Source organism: Girardinichthys multiradiatus, chromosome 13 (genome assembly GCF_021462225.1).
Source record: "Girardinichthys multiradiatus isolate DD_20200921_A chromosome 13, DD_fGirMul_XY1, whole genome shotgun sequence".
In the NCBI taxonomy this organism is placed as follows: domain Eukaryota; kingdom Metazoa; phylum Chordata; class Actinopteri; order Cyprinodontiformes; family Goodeidae; genus Girardinichthys; species Girardinichthys multiradiatus.
In genome coordinates, this window is record NC_061806.1 from 26,228,992 (window position 1) to 26,256,048 (window position 27,057).

Below are 27,057 nucleotides of genomic sequence, written 5' to 3' on the forward strand. Positions count from 1 at the left end.
TTCTCAACCCTCTGTCCGTGATGAGACGTCTCGGGAGGTTTTAAACCTTCAGCTTCTCTAGAAAACTGCCACTGAGTTCTACTTAAAAAAAAAAAAAAACTTAAGGTGTTACATTGTCTCACTGTCAGAATGCGTGCAGCAGGAAGAAATTAATCCGACACCTCGGCTCTGATCGACATTTCAACTTCTGTTGGCATTCATTTGTGATGAAATGATAGGTTAGATTTACACAAAAGGTGAAACACTTTAAAAAACTTGACAACAAGAGTTCTTGAAGAGAATAAACCACAAGTAGCTGGAAAGATCACTGATCGGCCATTTTATGGTTAAAAATGTCCAAAAATGTGCATAAAGTCAAAAGTTCTTCATGAATAAGCAACATGCCTGAACGCGACATCATTCTGTTTTACTAAGTTTCAAATGAATTTATTAAAACATTTCTGTCAATTTTAAGGTTTTAATCATTCAGCTTTAAAGTGTTAAAAAGAGTATAAACTTTCTTACTGTCAACGTAATATAGAGATAAAAGTTCTTTTTTGACAAAAGACAAAACTAGGGATGAACAGAAACAACTGTTTCTCTGCTTGACGGATGACCGGAGAATTCAGCGCTCAATAATCATATTGCTTTAGTTTTGTTTTGAGAAAACACAACAACAAGCGTATTATTTCCCCTTTCTGAAGGCACACAGGTTTATTATTCTCATAACATTAGAGAAATGGATCCAAGTTTTAAAACAACAAAATTTATTAAACAATGAATAAAAATACCTCAATAGAAAAATACATTCATACCAAAAGGGAAATAATAAAAGGATACCTAGTCAGGAGTTGAGGTTACTGCTTGAAGAAGAGCTAGTGGGAGTGGAAAGCATCCACCAAACAGAAAAAAACAAAAAACCTTAAGGCACCCAGACACTCAGTGAAACAACTCCAAATCCGGAAAAACACCGCTTACAGAAGAGGAGGACTCCACCACGAAAACCCCAGCCCCACCACCGGCCCTCAGCAACTGAGAATAAATTAAAACAATTTATAGGGTTTCATCACTAACAACCGAATATTACAAAATAAAATGTACATTATAGGTAGACTGCAATACAGCAACTCAAAATATCCTAAATAATAATTGCCCAATTTATAACAAGACAGGAAAAGAATAAATGTTAGCACAAACAAATTTATAAACTACATACAAAACATCTCAAATATGGGAATTAAATGGGCTGCAAACATAAAATCAAGAAAATAAATGAAGCAATCTAACCCACTATAAACACAGGCCCTCATTACAAAAAAAAAGAAGAACCTCACTTTAAAAATAGCGCACTGATCAGCTATGTGGGTAGATAACCATATCGAATTCACAAGTAGCCAGACTCCTATGAAAGCAGCGGGTAAATATCATGGAGACAACACGTGTCTGCAGACAAACTATCTGCGTCTTGAGTCAGCAGCACTTCAAAGGACAGAACAGCTTTGGCCAAGAAGCAGCTCGTTGAGATGTTGCATGGTACCTGCTGGTAAACGAGGGTTCACACACGCGCACAGAGAAGGAAGGAGAAGGAAACAGCAAACTGGTGTTCACCACAGCGAAGTTAACCCAATATGCACCTAGCCCAAAGAGGCAGTCTGTTGCTCCGTACACCAAGCAAGCTCAGTCCTGGAAGTGAGGTATGCGATGGGATCACCAAGAGAAAGCCAGACGGCAAAGGGAGCTCAGTAGATACATTTTTATACTGCTACATAAAGATTGTTGAGGACAACTTGCCCCACTCCTTGCTTTCAGCTGTGAGATGTTTGAGAGGTTTCCTGCATGTACAGCCAGTTCTAAGTCACCCCACAGCATCTCAGTGAGATCAAGATCTGGGCTTTGACTCACCCATTGCAGGACTTCCCATTTCTTAATTCAAAAGTGGTCATTGGAGGATTTAAAGATATCTTTTGGGTCAATGTTATTTCGTATGGTCCAGTTCAGCTTTTATTTTATTTTCAGAAGGTCTAACATTTTCCTCAAGCACCCTCAAATACACTGTCGTATTCATGGTGGTTTCTATTCTTTCAATGCATTTCAAGACATGACACTTCCAGCTCTGTGCTTCACAGTTGGTATTAGGTTCTTTAGCTGAAATAGTTAATGTCAAAGAGGTCCTGTGTTCTGGTGTCCAAATAAGTTTGGACTTACTTTAGAGGTCCTGGTCTTTGTCCTATCTGGCAAACTTTAGCCTGCCTTTTATGTTTTTCCTTTCCTTCAATAGTTAGGAGCACAGCAAACTGATATTTTAACAGGGTAAATTTTACTTAATAACCAGATTAACAATGTTTTCATCATGTGCAACTATTTTTATAAGTCTGTCTGTCTGTCTGTCTGTCTGTCTGTCTGTCTGTCTACAGATAAAGCTATCATTTAAGGGAATAAGTAAACTTTTTTAAATTATTTTTTTATCTTGTAAATGTTTTACTATGAACACAAAGTCTCAACTCAACTTTGAAAATGAGAAAAGAAAATTGTTTTCTTTATTATGCTGTACAATTTAGCTTTTAAAGACGAATTTAATTTGAACAAAATCAGAATGACCAGTTCAAACCTTAGCAAATATCTCAACAGATACACCTTATTTGCTTCATCTCTAAACTTTTTTTCTTCTTCACCATTTTAATATTTAGAGCATCACCTATGCTTTTAGTACTACAATAAAACCATTTACTGTATGGCTCCACTATCTGCTTCCTTCTCTGAACCTCCAGTTTATTCACTCAGAACAGGACTTTTTCTCGTCCTTGTATTATGCATATTTCATAAAAAGTGTTGTTGAACAACATAATCAGCAGAAATATGGCCCCAAAAGCAGAGAGGAAGAGGTTAATTCACTGAATCCTTGCTGTTGACATCAGTGTACAGGATGCGTGTGTGTCACAATGATTTAAACACTGCCTACACCAACACCGGCTTCTCTCTGACACGTTATACATGGAGGTACAGATGTTTCTACTCAATACCAGAACAGCTTACCGTAACCCCAAACCCTCCACGTTGATTATTATAAATGGATAACAGGCTGCGCCACGACGCCTCTTGTCATAAACAGCCTTTTGTTTTAACATCAGATTTGTGCCGCTGTCTTGAAAGTCTCTGTACGTCTCATAATGCTGATAACACAGAGCCAATTTATTTTGGTTATTTATTTATTTTCTAACACAAACAAGAGTCATGCAAGAACAAACAAAAGACTGACTGTCTGCTGCAGTCATATGTGGCGCTTTAGTGTCTGTTGTGACAAGATGACTTGTTTTAGAGCTCGTTTATGAAGCAATATGCCTGTGCTGTTTATTTGCAACATGCTAATAAATGTGCTAACTGACTGATGTGGATGTGGAAACAGTGCAGGAGTTGTTCTGTTAAAAACATTGGAGCATAAAATCCCTTACTATAATTATTCAAATCAAAATCTGAAACACACAAAAAAAACAATCAACTTCACTATTATTATGCATCAAATGTTGTAGGCCGGTTCCGATTTTTTTACTTTGAACAGCTCTAATAAGATCATTTCAAGTTAGGCAGATTCCAAATTTTTTTAGAGGAACTGAAACTAACAACATTAAATTTTTATTTTCTTATTTCTCCAACATATGAAGTTAAAATGTTAATTCAGGTTCAGGAGCAGGGCCACGCCTCAACCACACCTCCAATTACCCAGCAGTCTAGTTATATCCAGTTATATCCACCCATCCTTCACGGTCCATCACATTCTTTCAACAGACAAACTACTGTGCTTCTCTCAGTCTAAATATAAGTTTTGACTCATATTCACCATGGATGGCGATCTTGCTAATTAGCTCAATCCCTCCTTTTCAGACGACCTGATCAACTCAATTAGCCCTTCTTGTGATCAGGAAGGTTTCTTGCCATAAGCGTCTGCACTGTTTGATCTACAATCCTCACTTTCAGTCATGCAACAAAATATCTCCAACTCAGCCTCAATCAGAGGCCAGCTCTCGTTCATAATAAAGGCTAAAGACCCATGGCAGTTGCTTTCTTAGATGTGAAAGCCAATCTATCTGATCCCACAGGCAGCATTGCGCCTCTAGGCCTTCTCCACCACACACCGTCAACAACGTCGTGTCTGAGCTTTCTCACCTCAACTACCCCATTATTTCATCCCTGTCTTTGCAGCCTTCACGAAATCCCTGTGAACATGCATCCTTTCCAACGTCCCTCCTTTTCTTTGCTCTTTCTTCTGCCATACAAGTTAAAATGATACCTGCTCCTTTTCATGCTCCATGAATCGTTTAAACCTCTCAAGAGCCTCAGCCATCATATCTTTGGGCTCCCACAGAGTCAGGCATACTGTGAGTGGCGCGGACTTCGCATGGACTGTACAACGACATTTGAGCTTTGACAGTTGAGCATACCAATGTCCTACATTTCTGATGACAAATTCCAACATTTCCCACACTTTCTGCCATGGTGCCATTGGACTAGTGGGAAAAGCTAATTTGCCTTGTAGCTTTGGAAAAACCAAAAGAAAAGAAGGTGGTAAATAAGGGCCTTCAACTAGACTAGGGATAAAGAAGGAGAATACACCTGTGCGGTGCAGAGAGTGGCAGTGACACTGCATGTCCTCACGACTTGTTGCACTGAGCAGTGTGTCGCATTTAAAACAGTTCGTTGTGGAGACGTTTTTCCACCAAGCAGTTTATTGTATGAAACCCCATATGCGTACACAGATGTGTCTGGCAGACGTCCACTCTGAGTCCGCATTGATTCTGGATTCCGGTACGCCCGGCTTTGTGGAAATGACTCCTGTTCATCCAAATCTGCCTATAGTTCTAGGACTTACTCCTCCACTTCTAATGATCAATACCTTCCGCCTTCCATCCCCATTCCTAAATGCGTTTTCTCATTGCAACAATCCTTACACCGCCACCACTGCAGGTCCACTTCGCCAACCACCTTTGTGAATTCACCACCATGCCACTGTATTTTCCGCTTTATGCCAACAAATTTTTACTGGTAATTATGTAGATGTAGGCCAGCTCCTTCAGCCAGCTCTCATTAATTTCAGTCAGACCAGGGAATTGCAAACAAGCTGAATGGTTGGTGCACGGGGAGCTTTAGAGTCAGACATTGAGGGCAAAGGCGTGTGGAGTCCTCGTTGCCGAAGCTTCAGGAGCATGTCTGCTTTGTTCTTCATCTGCTTCTCTAGCACATCCCATAGAGAGCCACTGCTCTGTCAACCAAGATCTCAGTGATCGATGAAAAATGGAGAAAGAATGGAGAGAAAATGCCTAGAGAGGACTGTCTGATGTTCAGGAGTTCTGCTCTAGTGGAACTGACTACAGAATGGTGGTAGAGACCAGAATAAACACACACAAAGTACAAGAGAGCGAAGTACTGAGGCTGTCATCTGCAATGCCATCATGGAATGGCAGCATTCATGCAGATAAGTCACCCATTTGGTTGCTGTTTTCACTCCTACCGAACTTGCTCTGGCATTTTTACATTTCAGGGATACTATTTGCTATGTCTATCCAGATCTAACTGTAGGCCAGAACTCAATTACTTTCTTGAACTTTTCATCATTTTCAACATAACCCGCTTCAGAGGCACTGCCTTTACCCAATGCCACATCCTCTTCTATGCCCAGGCTGCAGGCCGCTTGCAACATTTTGATTATGTCACATACTGGGGTAGTCTTAACTCCAAATGGTGCTTCCATATATTTGCTGCTTATTCTGTCATGTAGTCTTTGTGGCACTCCTTCGCATCCAGCCACTGCATGTACAATCATCATCCCTGTCATCGGCGAATTCCTGATTGTGACCACACCGTCCTCTTCTCCACATTTCTGTGGAGCTCTGTGCTCTGCCTAAAGCTTTCCCAGACCTTGGCATCACTCTATTTGAAGAATAAACTAATAGTTGATGCATGTCAATAGGGTTTATGGGCATTACTCTTGACATTTCTTCTTTCAAAGGATCCTTTAATCTGGAAAAAAATACAATCAATCACTTTCTTAATCTAAATCCTTTCAAACTTCTTGCTCACTGACAGGTGTTCCAAACAAAAGTTGCTAACGCTTCTCGGCCAGTTCAATTATGACATTGGAGTCATTCCTCAGAGAAAATCTTTCATTTCAATATATTTTCATCCGATCTGCTTATGGCCAGCTTGTCCTTGATGACTCACGCAAAATGTGTCTTTCTGTCCTCTTGGAACAGCATGTCTTTCTTGTATAACCATTTAATTGCTAATCCTGATTACATTCAGCTCTGCACAGATGCAGCACCGTCCATAGGTAACTACAACAATGGCAGATGGTTTGAATCTAAGTGGCCCCAGAGTTTTGATTTCTTGCAAATAAGGAAATCTGTCATTCATCTAGGAAAAACAAGATGCATTTATACCTCCCCCACCACCATTGTTGGTAAAAGGCTTTGGTCTGTTGCACCAAGAGCAGCACCTGGAAACAGACACAGCAGTCAGTGTCATCTGAGGAGCAGAGGAGCTGTGACTGTCAAGCACAAACAGCTGTCCTCCAGTAAGCAGGTACTTAAAACAAAAGATATGTCACACATTTTATTAATTTCCACTTCTTAATACAATGATACACATTAACATTTGAAATTAGACCGCATTTTGTTCAATTTATTGCATCAGTTGCATTACATTGCTGTGTAAAATGTGGGAGGGAGGGGCTCAGCAAAAATTTCTTGATCAGAAATATGCTAATTCTTATTCAGAAGGTAATAATTAACTTCTGCTGATGTGCGTTTTTTCCATTGGTGAATTGTAATAATTAATATTACTATTAATATGATTCTCAAATAAAGGTTGGCTATGCCATTTCAACCAGTTTAATTACCAATTATTCAGTATACTGTATACGGTACTAATAAGGTTCCATTTGTACATTTTGCAACATTATATTTACCTGTACCATTGCTGAGCACACCAAAAATTGCTCTTGAGAAATCTCTGTTTATTGTCTCCCCAACAATTAAATGGATTTTCTGCCTCGGCATGCATAATGTTCCTTTATCCGTAATAATCTCAGTGACTGGCCTGTGATCAATTCTGAAATTTTCGGGGTCCTAAGCGGGCTTTAGAAAAGCCATTGTCTGAACTCTGTACCACTACGCTGAGTCTACAGATTATACACTTATGTTATCAGTCATTAAATCACTCTTTATTTATAAAGCACTTTACATATACAATGAAGGCAACATAAAATGCTTCACAAAAGATACACAAGGTTGCAATGACAATTAAAAAACAGCAATACTAAAAACATGAAATACTAAATTCCTTGTATTAACAATGGGGTGTCATTAAAGTTCATGCGTGTGTAAAGGCAGGTGACATTTTAAAATATGCAGTATAGTGGATCTACAAACCTGCTTAGTGTGTGGGAAGTGTCAAAGTGAGGTCATGTGGATGTGAAAATGCATGTTGATTTGTCACCTGAAAATTGCCCTCTATCAGTTAGTGGTTCTTAATTCTGTGGTTGCTCTGTGAATGCACGTCAAATCTGTGTTGCACATACCAGAAGTGCTTTAGTAGCGACATAAAGGGGCATGAAAGTAATATTTAAAAGCTGTGACTTTCCATTCTTTTTTTAATCAATGAGTGATAATCTCAAAGCAAGGCCAACTTGAAATTGTATCGATTTTGTCAATTGTTATTTAAAGGTCTAAAATGAACTTTGATGGTGAGTCAAAAGATTAACCCCTTTTACGACAGAATGATGGAAAGATGTGTGACTAATCCACAGTCATATTAAAGACAAAGTAAACCCTTTATTGTAGGGTTAATTTAGACATATAGTGTTTTGTGCAATTTTGTAGGTAAACATTAATTGAAGGGGACACATCACCCTTTTAAATCTGTCCTTTTCACACTTAATTCACTCAGTTGTGGGGCGACTGTGGCTCAGGTGGTAGGAGTTCATCCCGTAAACGGTGGGTTGCCGGTTAGAATCCCTGCCCTGTCCATCTCAGTCGTTGTTTGTGTCCTGGGTCAAGACACTACACCCACGTTGCCTGCTGATGGTGGTCAAAGGACTTGGCGCCGATGTATGGCAGCCTCGCTTCTGTCAGTCTGCCCCAGGGCAGCTGTGGCTACAATGCAGCTCACCACTGCCAGTGTGTGAATGTGTGTATGAATGGGTCAATGACTGATTGTAGTGTATGCCCCCAAAATGGCTTTGGGGTCTGTGGGGACTTGATAAAAGTGCAGGCCATTTACCATTTAAAGTGGAACTGCAATGTTTTGATCTGAATTCCTTGTTATTGGAGCTCCACAGGCCCCTTTTTTACCCCTGTTCTGAGGTACCCCTGTTCTGAGAGCAACTTGTTTTGGTGCGGAGCCACTTCACACCCCGCCCCTTCCAGGTCAAAGAACGTTCCACTCCACCCAGTTCGACAGTTTTTTGTACTTCGATAGCAGAGATACAATTATCTAGCGGTGCTGAAACAAGACAAAGATGGCAAAAACACCGAAAAACTGTTTATGTCCTCAAGGAGCTAAAAGCAAGCACGCTGTTACTGCTATCAAAACAATGGCCAGGTAATCATATCAACACAATGACATAAGGTTTGTTGTCATTTTAGCGGTATTTGCAGTTTACTGCTTTTTTTACTCCGTTGTTTCCATAGACAGAGGAACTGACCCCTTAATCAGATGAAGTATTTCGGCAAATACTTCGTGATACTGGCGGAGGTTGCTGAAAAACTCATCCATTAAGTGTTTCACACAGACAAAGAGGAATTTCTCCACTGATGTGGGTACATTTCCATAAAAACTAAAATTAAACCAGGCACTTTATGATCCTGGGGGAGGGTGTCATGAGTTGTGTGGTTTAATATACCCAACAACTGAACATTTAGGCAGATCCACTTGCAACTTCATCATACTTGAGCTTGGACTACAAAATTGCAGCGAGAAATTAAAAATGGCGGATGTTCATGACCTTGTTTAGCTGTTCTGCAGCAGATACAGTGACATAACAATTCAAAACAACATAACAGAGTATAGAAAAAACTGAACAGAATGAAAAATATGACCCAAACAGAATAGAAAGATATCTACGCAGCACTTGGAAAGATTAAATTTAACTTTTCTGCACTCCTACAGACTTCAAGTACACAACAAAATGTATTTAAGGGATAAAAAAGTGGATTTTGCATATGTCCCCTTTAAAACCTGCTAGAGATCATTTCTATGCCAAAAGTCATGAGGGTGTTCTTGTTTTACCATGACAGTACAATAAAATCAACTTGCTAAACTCCCAATCTGATAGCAGTAGGAGCCATGTTAACTGTTTTAAAACTCAATGGATCATGCCAAAGCAGAGCTATTTAGATTGGTGTCATAAAATGCATTGCAAAAGTAATCATAACCCTTAAAAAACTAATTTTGTCCTGTTACTTCACAAACGTCTTTGTATTGTATTGGGATTTCGTGTGATGGATCAAGACAAAGTAGTGTATAATTGTGAAGTGGCATAATTGAAATTTTTTACAATTGGAAAGCTAAGAAGTCTGGCGTGCATTTGTATTCAGCCATCCTGAGTTACTATTTTCTAGAACTTTTCTAGAACTTTTCTTTGCAATTACAGCTGCCTTATGAAGATTGTCCCTACTCGAGAACCTTCTCCAAAATGTTTGCTGTGTCCCCATGGCCTGTGGCAAATTGCATCTAGAACATCTTACGGCTTTAATCCAAAAATGATTCTTTTTAAAGAGTGTATCCCGAATGGCTGTTCTGTCAACAGATTTACCCACCTCAGCTGTAGACCTCTGCAGCTCCCCCACATTTACCATGGACATCCTGCAAGTTTCTGTAAATAAAGCTTTCCTTGCTACTGTTACACCACCATCAGAGACGCTTATCACGCCGTCCCACGTGCTGCACTGGGCCAATCCGACCACATCATGGTCCACCTGATTCCTGCATACAGGCAGAAACTAAAGCTCTGCAAACCTGTTGTGAGGACGACAAGGAAGTGGAGCAGTGAGGCTGTGGAGAATCTCCAGGCGTGTTTAGGCTGTACAGACTGGGATGTGTTCAGGACTACTACCAACAGTCTGGACGAGTACACAGAGGCTGTGACTTCCTACATCAGCTTCTGTGAGGACAGCTGTGTACCATCATGCACCAGGGTGAGTTACAACAACGACAAACCCTGGTTCACAGCTAAACTCAGAAGGTTAAGACTGGATAAGGAAAAGGCCTTCAGGAGTGGGGACAAAGACATATACAGAGAGGCAAAGTACAAGTTTGGCGAGGCAGTGAAAGAGGCCAAACGACTGTACTCTGAGAAGCTCCAAATCCAGTTCTCAGCCAACGACTCTGCATCTGTCTGGAAAGGGCTCAAGCAAATCACCAACTACAAGCCGAAAGCCCCCCACTCCATCAACGACCGACGCCTCGCCAACGACCTGAACGAGTTCTACTGCCGCTTTGAAAGACAAAGGGACAGTCCTGCAACCATCTCCCACGACGCCCCCCAACAGCTGCAGCCACAATCCACCACCCCCATCTCTCCAACCTCAAGAGGGGCCTTGGCACCTCCAACCCCCACCCTGAAGTTCCCCCCCACCAGCCCCCTACCCACGCCGAGGACGGCTCTTTCCATCCAGGAGAGGGACGTCAACAAACTCTTCAGGAGACAGAACCCCCGGAAAGCTGCTGGTCCGGATTCTGTCTCACCAGCCAGCCTGAAGCACTGCGCTGATCAGCTGTCTCCAGTCTTCACAGACATTTTTAACACCTCACTGGAGACATGTCATGTGCCAGCCTGCTTCAAGTCCTCCACCATCGTCCCTGTTCCCAAGAAGCCAAGGACCACAGGGCTTAATGACTTCAGACCCGTCGCCCTGACCTCTGTGGTGATGAAGTCCTTTGAGCGCCTTGTGCTCTCACACCTAAAATACATCACCGACCCCCTCCTTGACCCCCTGCAGTTTGCCTACAGAGCCAACAGGTCTGTAGATGATGCAGTCAACCTAGCCCTTCACTTCATCCTCCGGCACCTGGACTCCACAGGAACCTACGCCAGGATCCTGTTTGTGGATTTCAGCTCTGCCTTCAACACCATCGTCCCAGTTCTGCTACAGGAGAAGCTCTCCCAGCTGAGTGTGCCCGACTCCACCTGCAGGTGGATCACTGACTTCCTGTCTGACTGGAAGCAGCGCGTGAGGCTGGGGAAGCACGTCTCTGACTCCCTGACCATCAGCACCGGTTCCCCCCAAGGCTGTGTTCTCTCTCCTCTGCTCTTCTCCCTGTACACCAACAGGCTGCAGCGTGTCATTCAGCGTGTCATTCGGTCTGCTGAGAAGGTGATTGGCTGCAGTCTACTGTCGCTCCAGGAACTGTACACCTCCAGGACCCTGAAGCGGGCAGGGAAGATTCTGGCTGATCCCTCCCACCCCGGTCACAGACTCTTTGAGACTCTCCCCTCTGGCAGGAGGCTGCGGTCCATCCGGACCAAAACCTCACGCCACAAGAACAGTTTTTTCCCATCTGCCACCAGCCTGGTTAACAAAGCCCGGAAACCACCCTGACACTGTCCCTTTCCCCCACACCCCCCCCTTTTTTTTGCTGACAGGACACCTGTAACCTGTAACTCTATGTGTTACATTAACGCTCAGCTTGGACTCCTGCTTTACTTGCACAATGATCACCTGCACTGTTGTACTGCTCTTGCATCTTATACTGCTCTATATTTACTCTCACTCACTTAAAACTGTGCACATATATTTATATTATATTGTAGATATGTTTATACTGTTTAATTTGTACTGTATTGCACCGACTACGCCAAAACAAATTCCTTGTATGTCCAAAAACGTACTTGGCAATAAAGCTTTTCTGATTCTGATTCTGATTCACTTTAGGTGGGCAGCCATGTTTGAAAATGGAAAATGTATTTCCATTTTCAGATGATGAATTGAAAAGTTCACTGTGAGATGTTCAAAGCTTAAAATATTGCTTTATAACCTAACCCTGCTTTAAACTTTTTTACAGCTTTATCCTTGACCTGTCTGATGTGTTCCTTGGTCTTCATGATGCTGTTTGTTTACTAATTCTCTCAAACAAACCTCTGAGGACTTCACAGAACAACTGGATTAATAGTGAGATCAAATTACAACACACAGGTGGACTCTATTTACTAATTAAATGACCTCTGAGGTCAATTGGTTACACTGGAATTTATTTGGGGGTATTGGGGCAAATGGGGCTTAATTTTCAGATTTTTGTTTTTGTAAAAAAGTTTAAAAAGATGTTGAAATGTCAGAGTTGTTTGAATAGTTTTTGCAAAGTGCTGAAACTACAGGAGTTGATTTACATTTTAAGCAACCACTGAGTCATAATTTGACAAACTAGATGTTTCACTTTTCACTGAAATATGCTACAAAAACTGAAGTAATACGACGAAAAATGTTGCCTGCGAATAATTTTAAAATCTTTAAGAGTGATAAAATGTTTTAGATGTAAAATATTTATTAATCAAGATGTCTATTTTTTTAAGTTATCCTTGTTTCCCCTGAGTTATATTTATGAGTATTATACATAAGTGACACATTGTTCTGTATCTCTGGCTGCAGCTTCCCATTCTGCTCCAGACACAAAAAGCATGCCGCAAGGCACTAGAACTCCATTGTTTCTTGAGAAAAATGCCTCAGGGTAGTGTTTAAGAGCTGCGTGGGGTGGGAACATGTCGACTTAAATACCTTCAGTGGAAACATGTCATGGCCTCTTTTATCAGGTGTCTCACTAGCTGAACTATAAAGCTCAGCTCTGTGGTAAACTATAAAGCCAAAACTTAAATAAAAAAAATTAATAATAATTTTATTCTTTCTCTTCTGATGGGGGATTATGTTTTATTCTAAATTCCTCACACACAAGCTTAAATTTAAAAACCTCACCTCATTAAATACTGAATATGTGTCATACCAGTCATGTGGTGAAAGAAAACACTTGGCTTTTTAGTCAGTGACCATCAAGCTGAACTCTGGAGCATTAAAATGTCTAAAGAAAGATGATTTAGAATATACAGTTATTAATGATTAAAAAAACAGAAATAGTTGGGTATGTTAGTCAATATTGTACTACAGTTTACTGCTGTTTGCATAATTTGACTAAAAACTGACCACAGAGTGAATTTAATCAGCATATACTTGAATCCAGATATTTTCACACATTGCATAAAAATAGACATAACGTCCTTAATTTCTGTAATGAAATCGGACCAACTCTTTCAATTTTTAGGTCAGTTAGGATGAGCAACATTAATAATGAAACTTGAGAATTTATTTTAACTTTCTTCAAATTTGAAGTTTACATGCATTTATTTAATATTTTGAAGAGAAGTTTCATTATACTTTTCAAGTTTTTTTTGGCCCATTCCTCCTGACATAACTTGTTTAACTGAGTCAGGTTTGCAGGCCACCTTTCTTGCCCACACCATTTCAGCTCTGCCCACAAATTATCTATGGGATTCAGGTCACTAACTTTGTAACTAAAACTTCCCGGTTGCTGTCTCAAGATATTGCTTTAATATTTCCACAGCGCTGTGAAATGCAGCAGTTCGACTTAAGTTAGACTGGAACCATGATTTCTGCAGCAAGGACATTACCTCAATAAAAATATAATGTACAGAGTAATCTCTACCACTCCCAACACACCCAAAATAAGAGCACGGGTCAATCTTCATCTTCCATTTAGTGTGAAACTTGGCTATCCTAGTGCTAGCAGACTATCTGCAACACACGTGCCCTGTTTGTGTTCTGTGGTTGTGTGTTTTTAAGTTAAGTCAAACTTTACTTGAAGGGTGATTTTAAACACACAAGATTGCTATTAACGCGCCGTCCGCGCTTATGCATTTTAACCCTTTTATTAACGGTATTTTTAAAGGTGGGTGTTTGATTCCGGTGCTAAATAATATTTACCCAGAAATGTTTAGTCTTCAATCCAGTAAATAATAGTCCCTAAACATCATTTAGTAGATTTGATAACTAAGTAAACACCATTAAGCCCCATTTCTCCAGTAAGATTGGGCTCGTTTCCAAAATACTCCCTTAATAATATTTCTTCAAATATTATTTTAATAAACAAAGGCAGCTAATTAGACACCGTTGAGAAATGGTCATCCAGAAGGTTGGTTTTATTCAGCAGATCATTCTTTAAAACATTATTTTATTAAAATATTTTATCTGATCTTGCATTGTGAATGGTTGACTAAACGTTTGCTGATTATTGCCTAAGTTGTTCCCAAGACTAATTTAACTTCACTTCCAGATTCTTCAAGATAATCCTTGGTTCTCAAACATAAACATTGTATGGTAATGTTGCATCATTCTTTTTGGTCATGATTTTCAATCATCTTTGATCAACTTGTTTATATTGTACATAGCCCATTAATCTTCGTTATTCTTTAATTCTGCTTGGTAGTTTAGTTGGATTGTTTTAGCATAGTAAAGAGTTTGTTGATTGAAATATGTTTGACTTTGAGTTGACTTATTTTTGTTAATAAATTCTTGTATTTTAAGAAATTGTGTGAATTCATTCCATATATGTGCAGAGTTTATGCTGTTCAATAACGTCAGAGCTCGTCTCACACCTTTCTATTTTGTCCTAATACCATCGCCTTACTGGGCTGTTATTCACAGGACAACCCTTAACAGACCAAAATATTATTTGATAAAATATTAAAATATTAATATTAAATATTAAATAGTATTTTCACATTAATAATCACAACAAATTCAAATTGGTTTTATTTAAAACAGAAATGCAATAATTATTGCATTGCAACTGCTAAAACAATATATTGCACTGATTAGTGCAATATATATCTTAATATTGTTGTCACTGACATTAATTTAATGTTATTTGGAATGTGATATATAAGAACACATGCTGAGGACAAACACAGATGAGTGTGTTAACATTTACTGTTTAACATCAGTCATCCTTTTTGTGTATGTTTGAAATGATTTAAAATATTTTTCTTACAGCTACATATTGAGGTATAGGTGTAGGTGTAAGTATTTCATGACAAAACAGGTTCCATGAAGTTTGATTCATCTTGTATAAAGATGGCAGAAAGCAATTTCTGTAGTTTTCACATGTGCTTACTTGTTATTAATGCAGATTAGCTGTTTATTGTAAAAGCCCTTTGCAAATTGCCCTATCATACAGTGTGATCAATTTTCAAACCTGAGCTTTAGGGCACACACCAAGTTTTCAAATGAACATGTCCAGCTTTCTGCTTTCTAGTTAACACACTGCTATGGGGATCCAATAAACTGATATTAGCTGGTTGATTAGCCAGCCAGGATATGAAGTCAGTTAGCTAGCCTGCAGTCTGCAGCCAAACACAAATTCCACTATAGTCTTTAAGCATGACAACTGTACTTCCAAAATCAATTACCGTAATACAGGTAATGGTGCAGCTCCTTTAGTTTTCATGCCACAACATTCCAAACACCCAACTTTTTTTCATGTAAACAAGAGGAACATGCAATTTGCCAAAACCGGTAAGAGAGTTGAACAAAAAAAGCTCCATTGTGGTCCTTCTCTGAGATCTTGCTAAATGTATTTTAAACTTCATCAATGGCATGATAGAAAATTTAAGCAGTTTTGAAAGTGTAACTTTTTAAAGCCTTAGTATATCTTGATACGGATAATTGACTCATGCCAATAGAAGAGAGAAGATATGTGCTGGAACATATTTTCAAGAAGGTGGATGTGTAGAGCTGTATAGATAAAGTTGACGAGCTCTGTTCTGATGATATGGTAGAGAGTTGCTATAACTAGTGCTTTGTGAGTGTTGGTGGAGAATTATACAGAAGACCAGGAGCCGCTCTGTGTCTTTGTGGTGTGGCAGACAAGCATGTGAGGACGCAGGATATGTATGAGGACAGCGAGACAGTTGTAAAGTGTGTCTGCCACGAAGTGTGGTTGACGTTGTATCAGGCTGACACATAAGGTCAGGCAAGATTTGCCATGGACTGAGGTGTTTGCCGAAAGCATCGTGATTTGTAGCTACAGTAGTGACAACAAGTAAGGGACTTTGGAAAGTCTGAGGTATGCTCTGGAGGGTATAGGAATAAAATGAATACAGACAGCCTGTGTTGGACTAAGAGGTATACAGGTGGAGTTGTTGAGATTTGCATTGAAAATGAACAAAATAGACTGGTTTGAAAACAAAATTCAAGAGCCATGGCTCAGGTGATTTGGACATGTGCACAAAAGGGACAATTGATACTGAATGAGGCAATTTAAGGAGTTGGTGTAACGGAAGATAATGTTAAACAGTGATGGTCAATGGTTCACTGTGGCCAACGAAAAGCAGAAATCAAAGCCTTTCTTACATTTACTTGATTGTCATATTATTTGAAAAATCACAGCACTCTGTAGTTTATTCCAGGACATGACATTTATTTTACAACTAAGGATAAAAGGATGCCATTTAGAATAACTGGTCATGAGAAAAACCTGGAACTCTTAAGAGCAATCCTTTCAAGCATATATACAGTTATTGGCATCACATCAGATGCCGTTAATTTAATTTCATATAAACCACATTGAGGGACCTACAATTCACTGAAAAAGGGGCAATTTTGGTCCAACAATATTCTGCAGCTTTACACCCCCCCAAACCCAAATTGATCTAGAAAATAACACTGTAAAAATGCACACAGTACAAATAATATTGAACTTGTAAGTAGCAAGATATGCCAACATACATGATTTTTTTAAAATTATTTATACATTAAGTTTTCAACATTATTAACTTTACAAGTTTAGCTCCTTCATGATAAAATTTGTGGGCTACTTAGCAAGTACTGTACATGTTAAAAGAAAACAGGTTTTTTAACTTGAGGAAAAAACAGATGTCTGCAATATTTTCTGGTATAATGGTAAAAAATAAACACCATTATAGTTTGGTTAAGTACCCTAAAATTAAACTTGATCTTTTTTTAATCAATTTTCTTTTGTCCAATCAAAATTTTCTTCTGTTTTACACTCACTGAAAGTGCAGAAACATTTCAGAACACCATCTTTTACCCATCTGACTTTAAATGACTAGCAGTTTCCAAACTTTGTAAAACAGGGACATCTGTTAAGCCATTACGACTGAAATGTAGCCAGACCTAATATACTCATTGCTTCACATGAAAACATGCACAGCTTCATAAATAATATGCAAGGTAGGATGAAATATATTCATTCTAAAACAATTATTCAGAAACAGTGATGAACACAAAAGCATAGATCAGTTTCAAAACAACAGATAGACTACTGCTAAAGGCTCAGATAAAATGCAGTGCATTGATGAAGCAACAATCAGTCAATGACTATATAGTGCCATGTCTGTTGCACCAATCTGTAGAATTGTATCAAATTAAAATGCAACCTTTACAATCTGTATTAGAGCTACTTAAATGGGTGCTCTTTTCATTCAAAACACACTGAATAATTAGAATATAAGGTGTTAAAGCTCATGTTTGTGTTAAAACAGTTGTGGCACTACCTGTGTTGACAGATTGAGACTTAAGAGTTATAGTGCAACACTAATCTGTCAAGCTTTCACCGATTTCACTGTTTATCTAACTTTTCGAGCTCTTTCACAAAGATGAGATGGTCCTCCGGCGACTTTCCATGGGTTTTACAAAGGTGCAATTTGATTGCATGTTTGCTCACAAATGTCCGGTTGCACAGTTTGCACTGATACGCTGAGCCAGTGTCATCTTCAATAAGTCCAGAAGACGTAAACGTCTTGTCCTCAATTCTGCTCACTGCCTGCTGCTCAAGTAAGTCTACGGAAAGCTTGGAGAGGTCCTTTAAGGTGAATCCCAGGTGGGACTCTAAATGGTTAATGTAGGACAAGGGAGTCCTGAACTGGGAAGCACAGTCGCTACACAAAAACAGAGGTTGGCCAGAGTCAATATTTTTGAGGAACTTTGTTCCGCCTGTCCTCTTCAACTGGTATTTTACATTGGCCAGCCAATGTGAGATAGTGGTCATGGAGAGACCAGTAAATTTACATATGTGAACTCGCTCTTGTGGTCCCAAGTCACTAATGACGAATTTTCCTTCAGGAGTCTCCAGAAGACTGGAGGCAAACTGGGCCTGGAGAATCAGGAGGTGCTGGGGATTCCAGTTTGACTGTCGTCCTTTTCTTCTTTGGATGGGAGACAGCTCCTCCATACTGTCCTCAAAAGTAAAGCCGTCCATGTCTGATTTCTCTGATATAGAGGATGGTGTTGTAGACTTTGGCGTTAAACGGCCAGTGAGATTTTTAACCATGTCTGAAATATCCATTAAAGCATTCTCTCGAAGAGGCGACGATGATGATTGGGAGAAATTTCTAAAAGATGCTTTAACAATGTTTGTGTTGCTGTTGTTTGGTGTTGAACTAGCTATAGCTGAACTGACATTGCTGCTGGTTTTGGATTTTGTTAAGTCAATGGGCTGATCATTGTCATCATTATGATGTTGACTCGCTGGCTCTGCTTGTTTACTATGGGCATAGCTGCTCATCTTATAAAGCATTGCAAATGGGTCCACAGAGGGTCTGGGAATTTTTGCAGCTTTCCCCAAATGGTTATTCATGACAGACTGCAAAGCACTGAGAGGGCTGACAAGAGGCTGCTCAGACAAATGATCGGTGATGATGCTGAGGCTGCTGCAGCCATTGCTACCTGTTTTTTGTGGTGAGTCACCCTCAGTTTTTATCTTTATTTCTGTTTTAGGCTCAGTTGGCTCTTCTTTACCCTTTAGAACATTAGAAATCTCAACTGTAGAGCCTTGCACTACTTTGGACAGATTTTCTGCATTGGCCTTGGGATTTTGCAATGGTGACTTTGCAGACATAGACTTACTCTCAGGGTTTTTTTCCTCTTTTTCATCATGTGTAGAACTACTCCTTGTCATTTTTTCCACAAGCTCCTCCATAGCCAGCACATTACTTTTGTGGCTAAGAGGTGGAGATGGACTATTTGGTGAATGAATCAGAGAACCCATATCAGAGGACATAACCTTCAAACTGTAACTACTGAACAAAGGTTGAACTGGTGCACAGGAGGGCAAAGTAGACTTCAGGGACCCATGGAGCTGATAGGCAGCATGAATGCTGGGGTAACCACCCCATGTTGGTGCTCCTGTTTGGGCCTTGCTGATTGCACTTGATACTGTATTCTCCAAAGACTTTAAGATGTCTAGGCCACCTTTAGGTGTTTCTTCTAAGTCTTCTTCTGTAAGGTACTGGTAGGATCTGGTCTTCACAGGCTTATCTGGCTTTTCAATTGAGTCTTCATTTTCCTCTTTAATTCTTTTCTCTGGTTCTATTACTTCTACCTTCTCTTTCTCTATCTCATCATCTCTCTTGTTCTCGTTTTTCTCTTCGGGGCTGCAGGGCTGCAATAGGGAGTCAGGCTGCGGCTTACCATTGGGTGCTGGGAGACGTGTCGTGGTAGGAGGCAAAGGAATTGACTGAATTTTCTCCTCAATAACTGGATCTAAAACTAACTGTTTGCCCTTCTTAGAGGCAGAATTTGTAACTTTTAGAAAGTGTCCTGTTACCATCATGTGGGCTGTCAGCTGTTGCAATGTGTCATGGGAGCTACCACATTCCATGCATTTGAGTATTTGTGCCTTTCGTGCCTCAAACTGCCACGTATAACTGGCACCATTTTGGTAACCATATCGATTGTTAGGAGTGACGTACGGATTAGCTGCTTTTTGGTCTTTTGGAGAGTCTCCAAGGAATATGCCCGAAGACACTGACTCGGGTGAGCTTGGGGACATCAAATCCTGAAAAGCTCTTTTTTTGGTCGGGGGCACCAGTTTGGATGTGAGGGCTGGCATTGGTTCTTTTAGAGGCACTTTCTGATAGTGTTTTGTTTTAATCATGTGAACACTAAGATCTTGCAAGGATTCAAAAGAGTGGCCACAATACATGCATTTTAGAACTTTCTGGGCATCTTCTTTGCCTTCCATCTCCAACAAAGAACGCTTGCGGGGCTTGGACCACTTCTTGCTTCGATCATCCTCTGGATCTTTGTTGTCATCACGGTAGTGTCCAGTCTCATTCATGTGTACAGTCAGACCAACCAAGGTGTCATAGGCGGCACTACAGTCCTTACACCGAAACTTGCTGGCCCCAGTAAAGACTGGCCCATACAGTTTGTTGTTCTGCCTGTAAAGCTGCACGGTGCTGAAGAGGCTGGGCTCAGGGAGGAGTTGGTATGGATTTTGCTGAAGAGTTTTAGCTAAAGCTGCCTGATGCCAGTCATAGGCTAATCCTCCAGTGTTTGCAGAGCTGATGCCAGCGTTGCTGTTGCTCAAGACTGTTCTTGCAGTTGTGCTGCTGCTGTTTATGTGATTAGAGACAGGAGTATCATAACCGCTACATCTGCTCTTGCCATGGCTGTTGCTTGAACTGTGACTATTCAGGAACCCACTGCTGCCTTTGTCATTGCTACCACAACCATTGCTAGCTGCCAAATTGTTCCCTTGTTTACTTTTAAGCACATCCAGAGCAATGCTAGACCAGGAGGCATCTGAAATCAAGTTTGCATAGACGGCTTTCATTTTTGTCAGACTGTCCTGAAGAGTGAGGCCATTCATTGACTCTGTACTTTCCCCAAGCTTTTCCTCTGGGTTTTCCTGATCACTAGAGGAGGAAGTGGTGGTCTTAAGGTCCACCAGTTGATCACTGGTGGTACTGAGTGGGGAAGCATATCCAGCATCTTGATTAGTGCCATTGCTGAGTGGGGAATTCTGACAGCTATAATGCTCTCTTGGGTCCTCATCATCGTTAAAGAGAAAGTCTGCATCTTGACCATCAAGGGAAAGGCCATCGTCCAGGAGGTGCTCTTCTTCATCAGTCTTCCCTGTTTTAAACTCATCTTCAGATCCATAAGCTGGAAAACAAATAAGAGGAAAGAGTGACATTAGAAACTAATCTGTGTGTACTTTAATATAAGTGACAAACAAGAGCAAACTGAGTACTAAATATGGGTGGTGGAGGCAATAATCCTAAAAATTATTTTGTCATTAGTCTATTCACAGGAAAAAGGTTTGCAATAACAAAGTTACACACATCTACAACCTGACAATGACAGATGATCCTTTTCCCTCCACTGCCTAACTGAAATGTTGTATAGTACTTACAAAATTTTACTCAGCTGGGATAAAGAACAGATATAAAGGGGGAGTAGGTTGGTTTAAAAAAAAGAAAAAGACAAAAAACAAGGCAGCTATTTTAGTTATTAAATTTGTCTGAGCAGATAAAATACAAGAATAATGTATCCTATGTTTTTGCAAAACAGCAAATAGCATACAGGTCCTTCTCAAAATATTAGCATATTGTGATAAAGTTCATTATTTTCCATAATGTCATGATGAAAATTTAACATTCATATATTTTAGATTCATTGCACACTAACTGAAATATTTCAGGTCTTTTATTGTCTTAATACGGATGATTGTGGCATACAGCTCATAAAAACCCAAAATTCCTCTCACAAAATTAGCATATTTCATCCGACCAATAAAAAAAAAGTGTTTTTAATACAAAAAATGTCAACCTTCAAATAATCATGTACTGTTATGCACTAAATACTTGGTCGGGAATCCTTTTGCAGAAATGACTGCTTCAATGCGGCGTGGCATGGAGGCAATCAGCTTGTGGCACTGCTGAGGTCTTATGGAGGCCCAGGATGCTTCGATAACGGCCTTTAGCTCATCCAGAGTGTAGGGTCTTGAGTCTCTCAACGTTCTCTTCACAATATCCCACAGATTCTCTATGGGGTTCAGGTCAGGAGAGTTGGCAGGCCAATTGAGCACAGTGATACCATGGTCATTAAACCATTTACCAGTGGTTTTGGCACTGTGAGCAGGTGCCAGGTCGTGCTGAAAAAGGAAATCTTCATCTCCATAAAGCTTTTCAGCAAATGGAAGCATGAAGTGCTCCAAAATCTCCTGATAGCTAGCTGCATTGACCCTGCCCTTGATAAAACACAGTGGACCAACACCAGCAGCTGACACGGCACCCCAGACCATCACTGACTGTGGGTACTTGACACTGGACTTCTGGCATTTTGGCATTTCCTTCTCCCCAGTCTTCCTCCAGACTCTGGCACCTTGATTTCCGAATGACATGCAGAATTTGCTTTCATCCGAAAAAAGTACTTTGGACCACTGAGCAACAGTCCAGTGCTGCTTCTCTGTAGCCCAGGTCAGGCGCTTCTGCCGCTGTTTCTGGTTCAAAAGTGGCTTGACCTGGGGAATGCGGCACCTGTAGCCCATTTCCTGCACACGCCTGTGCACGGTGGCTCTGGATGTTTCTACTCCAGACTCAGTCCACTGCTTCTGCAGGTCCCCCAAGGTCTGGAATCGGCTCTTCTCCACAATCTTCCTCAGGGTCCGGTCACCTCTTCTCGTTGTGCAGCGTTTTCTGCCACACTTTTTCCTTCCCACAGACTTCCCACTGAGGTGCCTTGATACAGGACTCTGGGAACAGCCTATTCGTTCAGAAATTTCTTTCTGTGTCTTACCCTCTTGCTTGAGGGTGTCAATAGTGGCCTTCTGGACAGCAGTCAGGTTGGCAGTCTTACCCATGATTGGGGGTTTTGAGTGATGAACCAGGCTGGGAGTTTTAAAGACCTCAGGAATCTTTTGCAGGTGTTTAGAGTTAACTCGTTGATTCAGATGATTAGGTTCATAGCTCGTTTAGAGATCCTTTTAATGATATGCTAATTTTGTGAGATAGGAATTTTGTGTTTTCATGAGCTGTATGCCAAAATCATCCGTATTAAGACAATAAAAGACCTGAAATTTTTCAGTTTGTGTGCAATGAATCTAAAATATATGAATGTTAAATTTTCATCATTACATTATGGAAAATAATGAACTTTATCACAATATGCTAATATTTTGAGAAGGACCTGTAATTGTTCTACTTTAAAGAAAGTAATTTGTCACTGATGTAAGAGGTTTTCTACTGTGGATAATAAGCAAGAACAAGAATTTTGCATTTTTTATGAAACTTAGAATATTTAATTTCACAAGAAATGGAAATGCTAAAACAACTTAGTGGGGAAGTCTATTTTTTCTATTGTTAATATGTTTCTGACTTCAATGATTTATTGAAATTTCCACATACTATGTATTAACAAGTTAGAAATTGTGGAATGAAATGCCAGCAGTATCGGTCTTGCCAAGCCACGCTTGGCTGGAGTTGACTTGGCATCGGCTGTGGAAGTCCTCACAGCGTGATGTTAGGGAACTGCCAGTGGACATAAGAAGACATGTTGTTACCGCCTGTGCTCCCTGTGTGCTCACATTGCCAAGTTATACAATTTTATAAGAGCAGATGCCTATACACTCTAAAAATTTAACTGTGTTAAAATATGTTTAAGATGACCTGTGTTACAAAATGTAAATAGAAAGTTCATAAGCTCTTGGAGGCTACTTGACACAGATAGGCAAATTAACGGGTTAAAAACGCAAAAAAGTTTCTTTAACCCATCCTTCATATGATGCTTGTCTAACATGCCAGAATCAGTCTGCAGTGAGTAAGCAGATGTGCTGTCAGCTTCAAACTAATGTAACGCTCTATCCTATGATCAGAATGGACATAATGCCTGATGGTTGTGAAGTGCCCTAACTTCTGGGAAACAAACTTGAGATCACACCTGGCTGTGTATGAGAAAAAACATCAGTACCACTATTCTCCTCAAAATTACAGTGTACCTTTGCTATGATAATTGATGTTTTGTCTCAACAGCAATAAATCAACCACCTGGTTTATGCCTGTGTATCCTCAGAAAATGGGTCCCTCAACAGAAATGACACAAGCCATGTTGGCAAATGGCATATATTGTTATTTCAGACAGTTGTTCACATCCCTACTTCTGTAATTTCTGAGTGTTGTGTGAGTGGCGATCCTGTATGTGAACCTATAGTGAAGGAGTAAACTTAATAAACAGACAAGGCACTATAAAGGTATGTTCTTGAAGATTTTTTAGATCTTGACAATTTACAGAAAAATGTATTGAGGCTTCTGTTTTGGTACTCTTTGATCTCAGGGCTATGTTTTACATAACTGATCATGGCGTGCTGATTAATAAACTTGAACTTGATGTGATTGTGTGATCCAGTGCTAAACAAACAGTGTGGGATGTGGGATTCCTCAAGGCTCGTTTGTTGGGCAACTTTAATTAAAAATCTATCTGTCCCCCCTTGCTCAAGTTTTATTACATCATTTACCATACTTACACACAACTTCATGATGCAAAACAGACAAAATACATCGTTTGTGTTTCCAACAGTGTAAAGTTTAAGATAAGGTCTCAACTAGACTCAAAGAGGCTAAAAACCACAAAGCTTGCGGGAAACCTAGGAGTTGTTATGTACTGAGGAGTAATTTTAAAACATCTATTTAGTTTGTAACTAATCAAGCTCACTACCAAGACAAGAACTAAACAAGGGGAGGCAGTGCTTAGTTCCTATGCTCCTCTGCTCTGAAACAAACTGCCTGAAAACCTAAGATGTGCAGGAAGACATCGTTCTTTTAATTTGATGCTTAACTTTTACGTTTACTACTAATGTGTTTGTTTTTTGTGTATTTTACTTACTACACATTTGCTCTGTTTACCTTAAAAGCACTTTGAACCACTTTGTGTATAAATGTTGCAACACAAATACATTTGCACTCCCGCTTGGTAACACATCAAGAGAGGACTGCAAAATATAGTCTATAAATTCCAATCTTTTCATATTTAGCCTAAGCAGTTGTAACTCTTTCAGCTTGTCTCATTCTCGTCCATTAATATGCAACCCACTATATTAAAATGAATGCAAAGTCAAAGGAGGATGAGTAAACACAAAACAGTGAGAGACAGCAGAACAAACACACACACAAGGCCAGCTCACCAACACTAAAGTCGACTCTTCTCTAGCCATCCTCTGTATGTTACCCTGACAGGCATCAGTGTCAGGAGTATGTAAGTGTCAGCCCAAGGTGTCAGTGTCCACACAAACAAGCCAGAAAAGCGATGGGAGGGAAGGAAGTGGGGGAGAAAGTAACAACAACAAACACAAGTCAGCCATTTTTTCCCTCTTCACCCATGCTCAAGCCCACTCCTCCTCCTCTTCCTTTACCATCTGTGTCAGAAAAGCTGCGGGTGCCACCGGCGGCTAATAAGGCAATCAGAGATGGAAAAGATGCTGACACGGCGCTTTCGAGCGTCATTCAGAACAAAAGAGGAAGCAAAGAGAAGGAGGGAGAGCGGAATGGGGAGAGGATTAAAACAGGAGGCTGGAGGGGAAGGATGGGGGGGGAAGAGAGAAAAGTGTCTGTTGTGGTTGTCAGTCAAAAGCATAAGCCCACTTTGTGTTGTCAGGGAGGATAGGCGAAAGAGAAGTTCTCAAAAGGGAGGAAGAAAGATGTGTTCAGGCTTACGAACAAGAGGTGTGTGTGTGTCGGTTTATCTGACATAAAAAATCTAATGGAATCAAGTTAAACCGCTCAAAAATATGAAGTATATAAAATCATGACAACAATTACATCTCCTCAATGGGAGTTCAAGTTTCCAAGAGCACACCACAGGTGTGGCCGATCAGTTGTGGGTGTGCATTGGATGTGTTTGTGTGTATCCTAAGTGTCATGGTGTGTCAGGTGCAAGCAGAGCTGCAATGTGGCTGGTGGGGGGAAAGCGTAGCCATCTGTGTCTGGAGAGGAGCCTGTCACTATTGTTGTGCCCAGAGAGTCCAGGATTTCCATCGGCAGACAGGTGACACCACAGCAGGACAGCCCCTCCCCCTTCCTCCCAACCCCAGTGACATACGCACACATGCACATGCACACATGCAAGCCTTCTTCCCAAAAAATTCATTTCACGCCAAAGGAAGAAATCTGTTAGGTCTTTGCATGCATGTGCAAATGTCAAGCTGAACAGAGCAAGAAACAAAATCAGAACAAAATATGCTAGAAAGAGTGAACTACGGACTTATTAGGATCCCAGAGATGCAGCGGTGGCAGTTTTTATCTCCTATATAAACCGTTACACCAGGTCCTCAAGCTCTTGACTTACAGCAAATTACACTACAAAATATTTTTGATCAGTAAAAAATCTCTAAAAGTGACATTTGTTAGATAGGTAAATCATTCATTGTATTATAACGATGCTCTTGACAGCTTTAAAGATACAACTACAAAAAATGTGTTTATGACTATCCATTTGTAGCTGTTTGTATTGCTTGTCAAAATGGAACTAGCTGTGGTTTATGTTTTTGTATCAAGATTTGCCGGTTTTACCTATTTCCTGTTTCAAAACCACAACAATTTTTTTGTCATGACGCTTCTGTGGTTAAAAGTACATTCAATGAGTTGTCAGAAGAAAATGCTGGACTGATTGGAGTTTATCCTAGCTGTTTGGGACATAGAAAAATACAGTGCTGGCCCTCCCTTTTGCTGAGCACTGCCAGTGAGCCGGTTAATAGAAGGCTACTACACTTCTCTCTTAAATTTAGCTGTTTGGAAAAACAAGGACAGTCATTGTGTGAAAACTAAACTTTGATAAAGGCAACGCTATTTTAAAATTAGATTTGGCAAGCTACCCGTCTCATGCCTGTTGAGCAGCTGACTACAGTCTGGCTACCTGAGCAGCCGAACAAATTAACACCCTAATATAAACTTGTTATAACTGGATTACTACACAAAGAGCAGATCGGAAAAGTATTAATATTCTATGCAATAAGCACACTTAATAAATATAACTGGCATTTATTTGATATTTCATTTAAAACTATCAAATCCAAAATAATAAACAAATGTATATAAAATTGTCACAATGTTAATAATTAACGTTATTACTGCTGAAAATTTTTAGCACTGGTATCAATAATTGTTTCTTTTGTGTTTTAAATATGACTTTGAGATCAAAATATAAATTTTCTTGTAAACTGTTACGTTTCTGCTGTAGTATTTTCACTAAAATCTCAGTCTACATTTCAATAAAGCAGTAAAATGTT

The 27,057-nt window shown here is 40.0% G+C and overlaps 1 protein-coding gene across 1 annotated transcript in view; it reads right to left on the minus strand.

Annotated features, from left to right (window-relative positions):
* Window positions 1-16,431: 16,431 nt before the first annotated feature.
* Window positions 16,432-27,057, minus strand: part of LOC124879293 (teashirt homolog 1-like) — a 41,333-nt gene continuing 30,707 nt past the window's right edge. Inside the window, exon 3 of the mRNA XM_047383770.1 lies at window positions 16,432-20,942. Within this exon, the coding sequence (XP_047239726.1) occupies window positions 17,614-20,942 (3,329 nt within the window). The 3' untranslated portion in view covers window positions 16,432-17,613. The remainder of the gene's footprint in view (window positions 20,943-27,057) is intronic.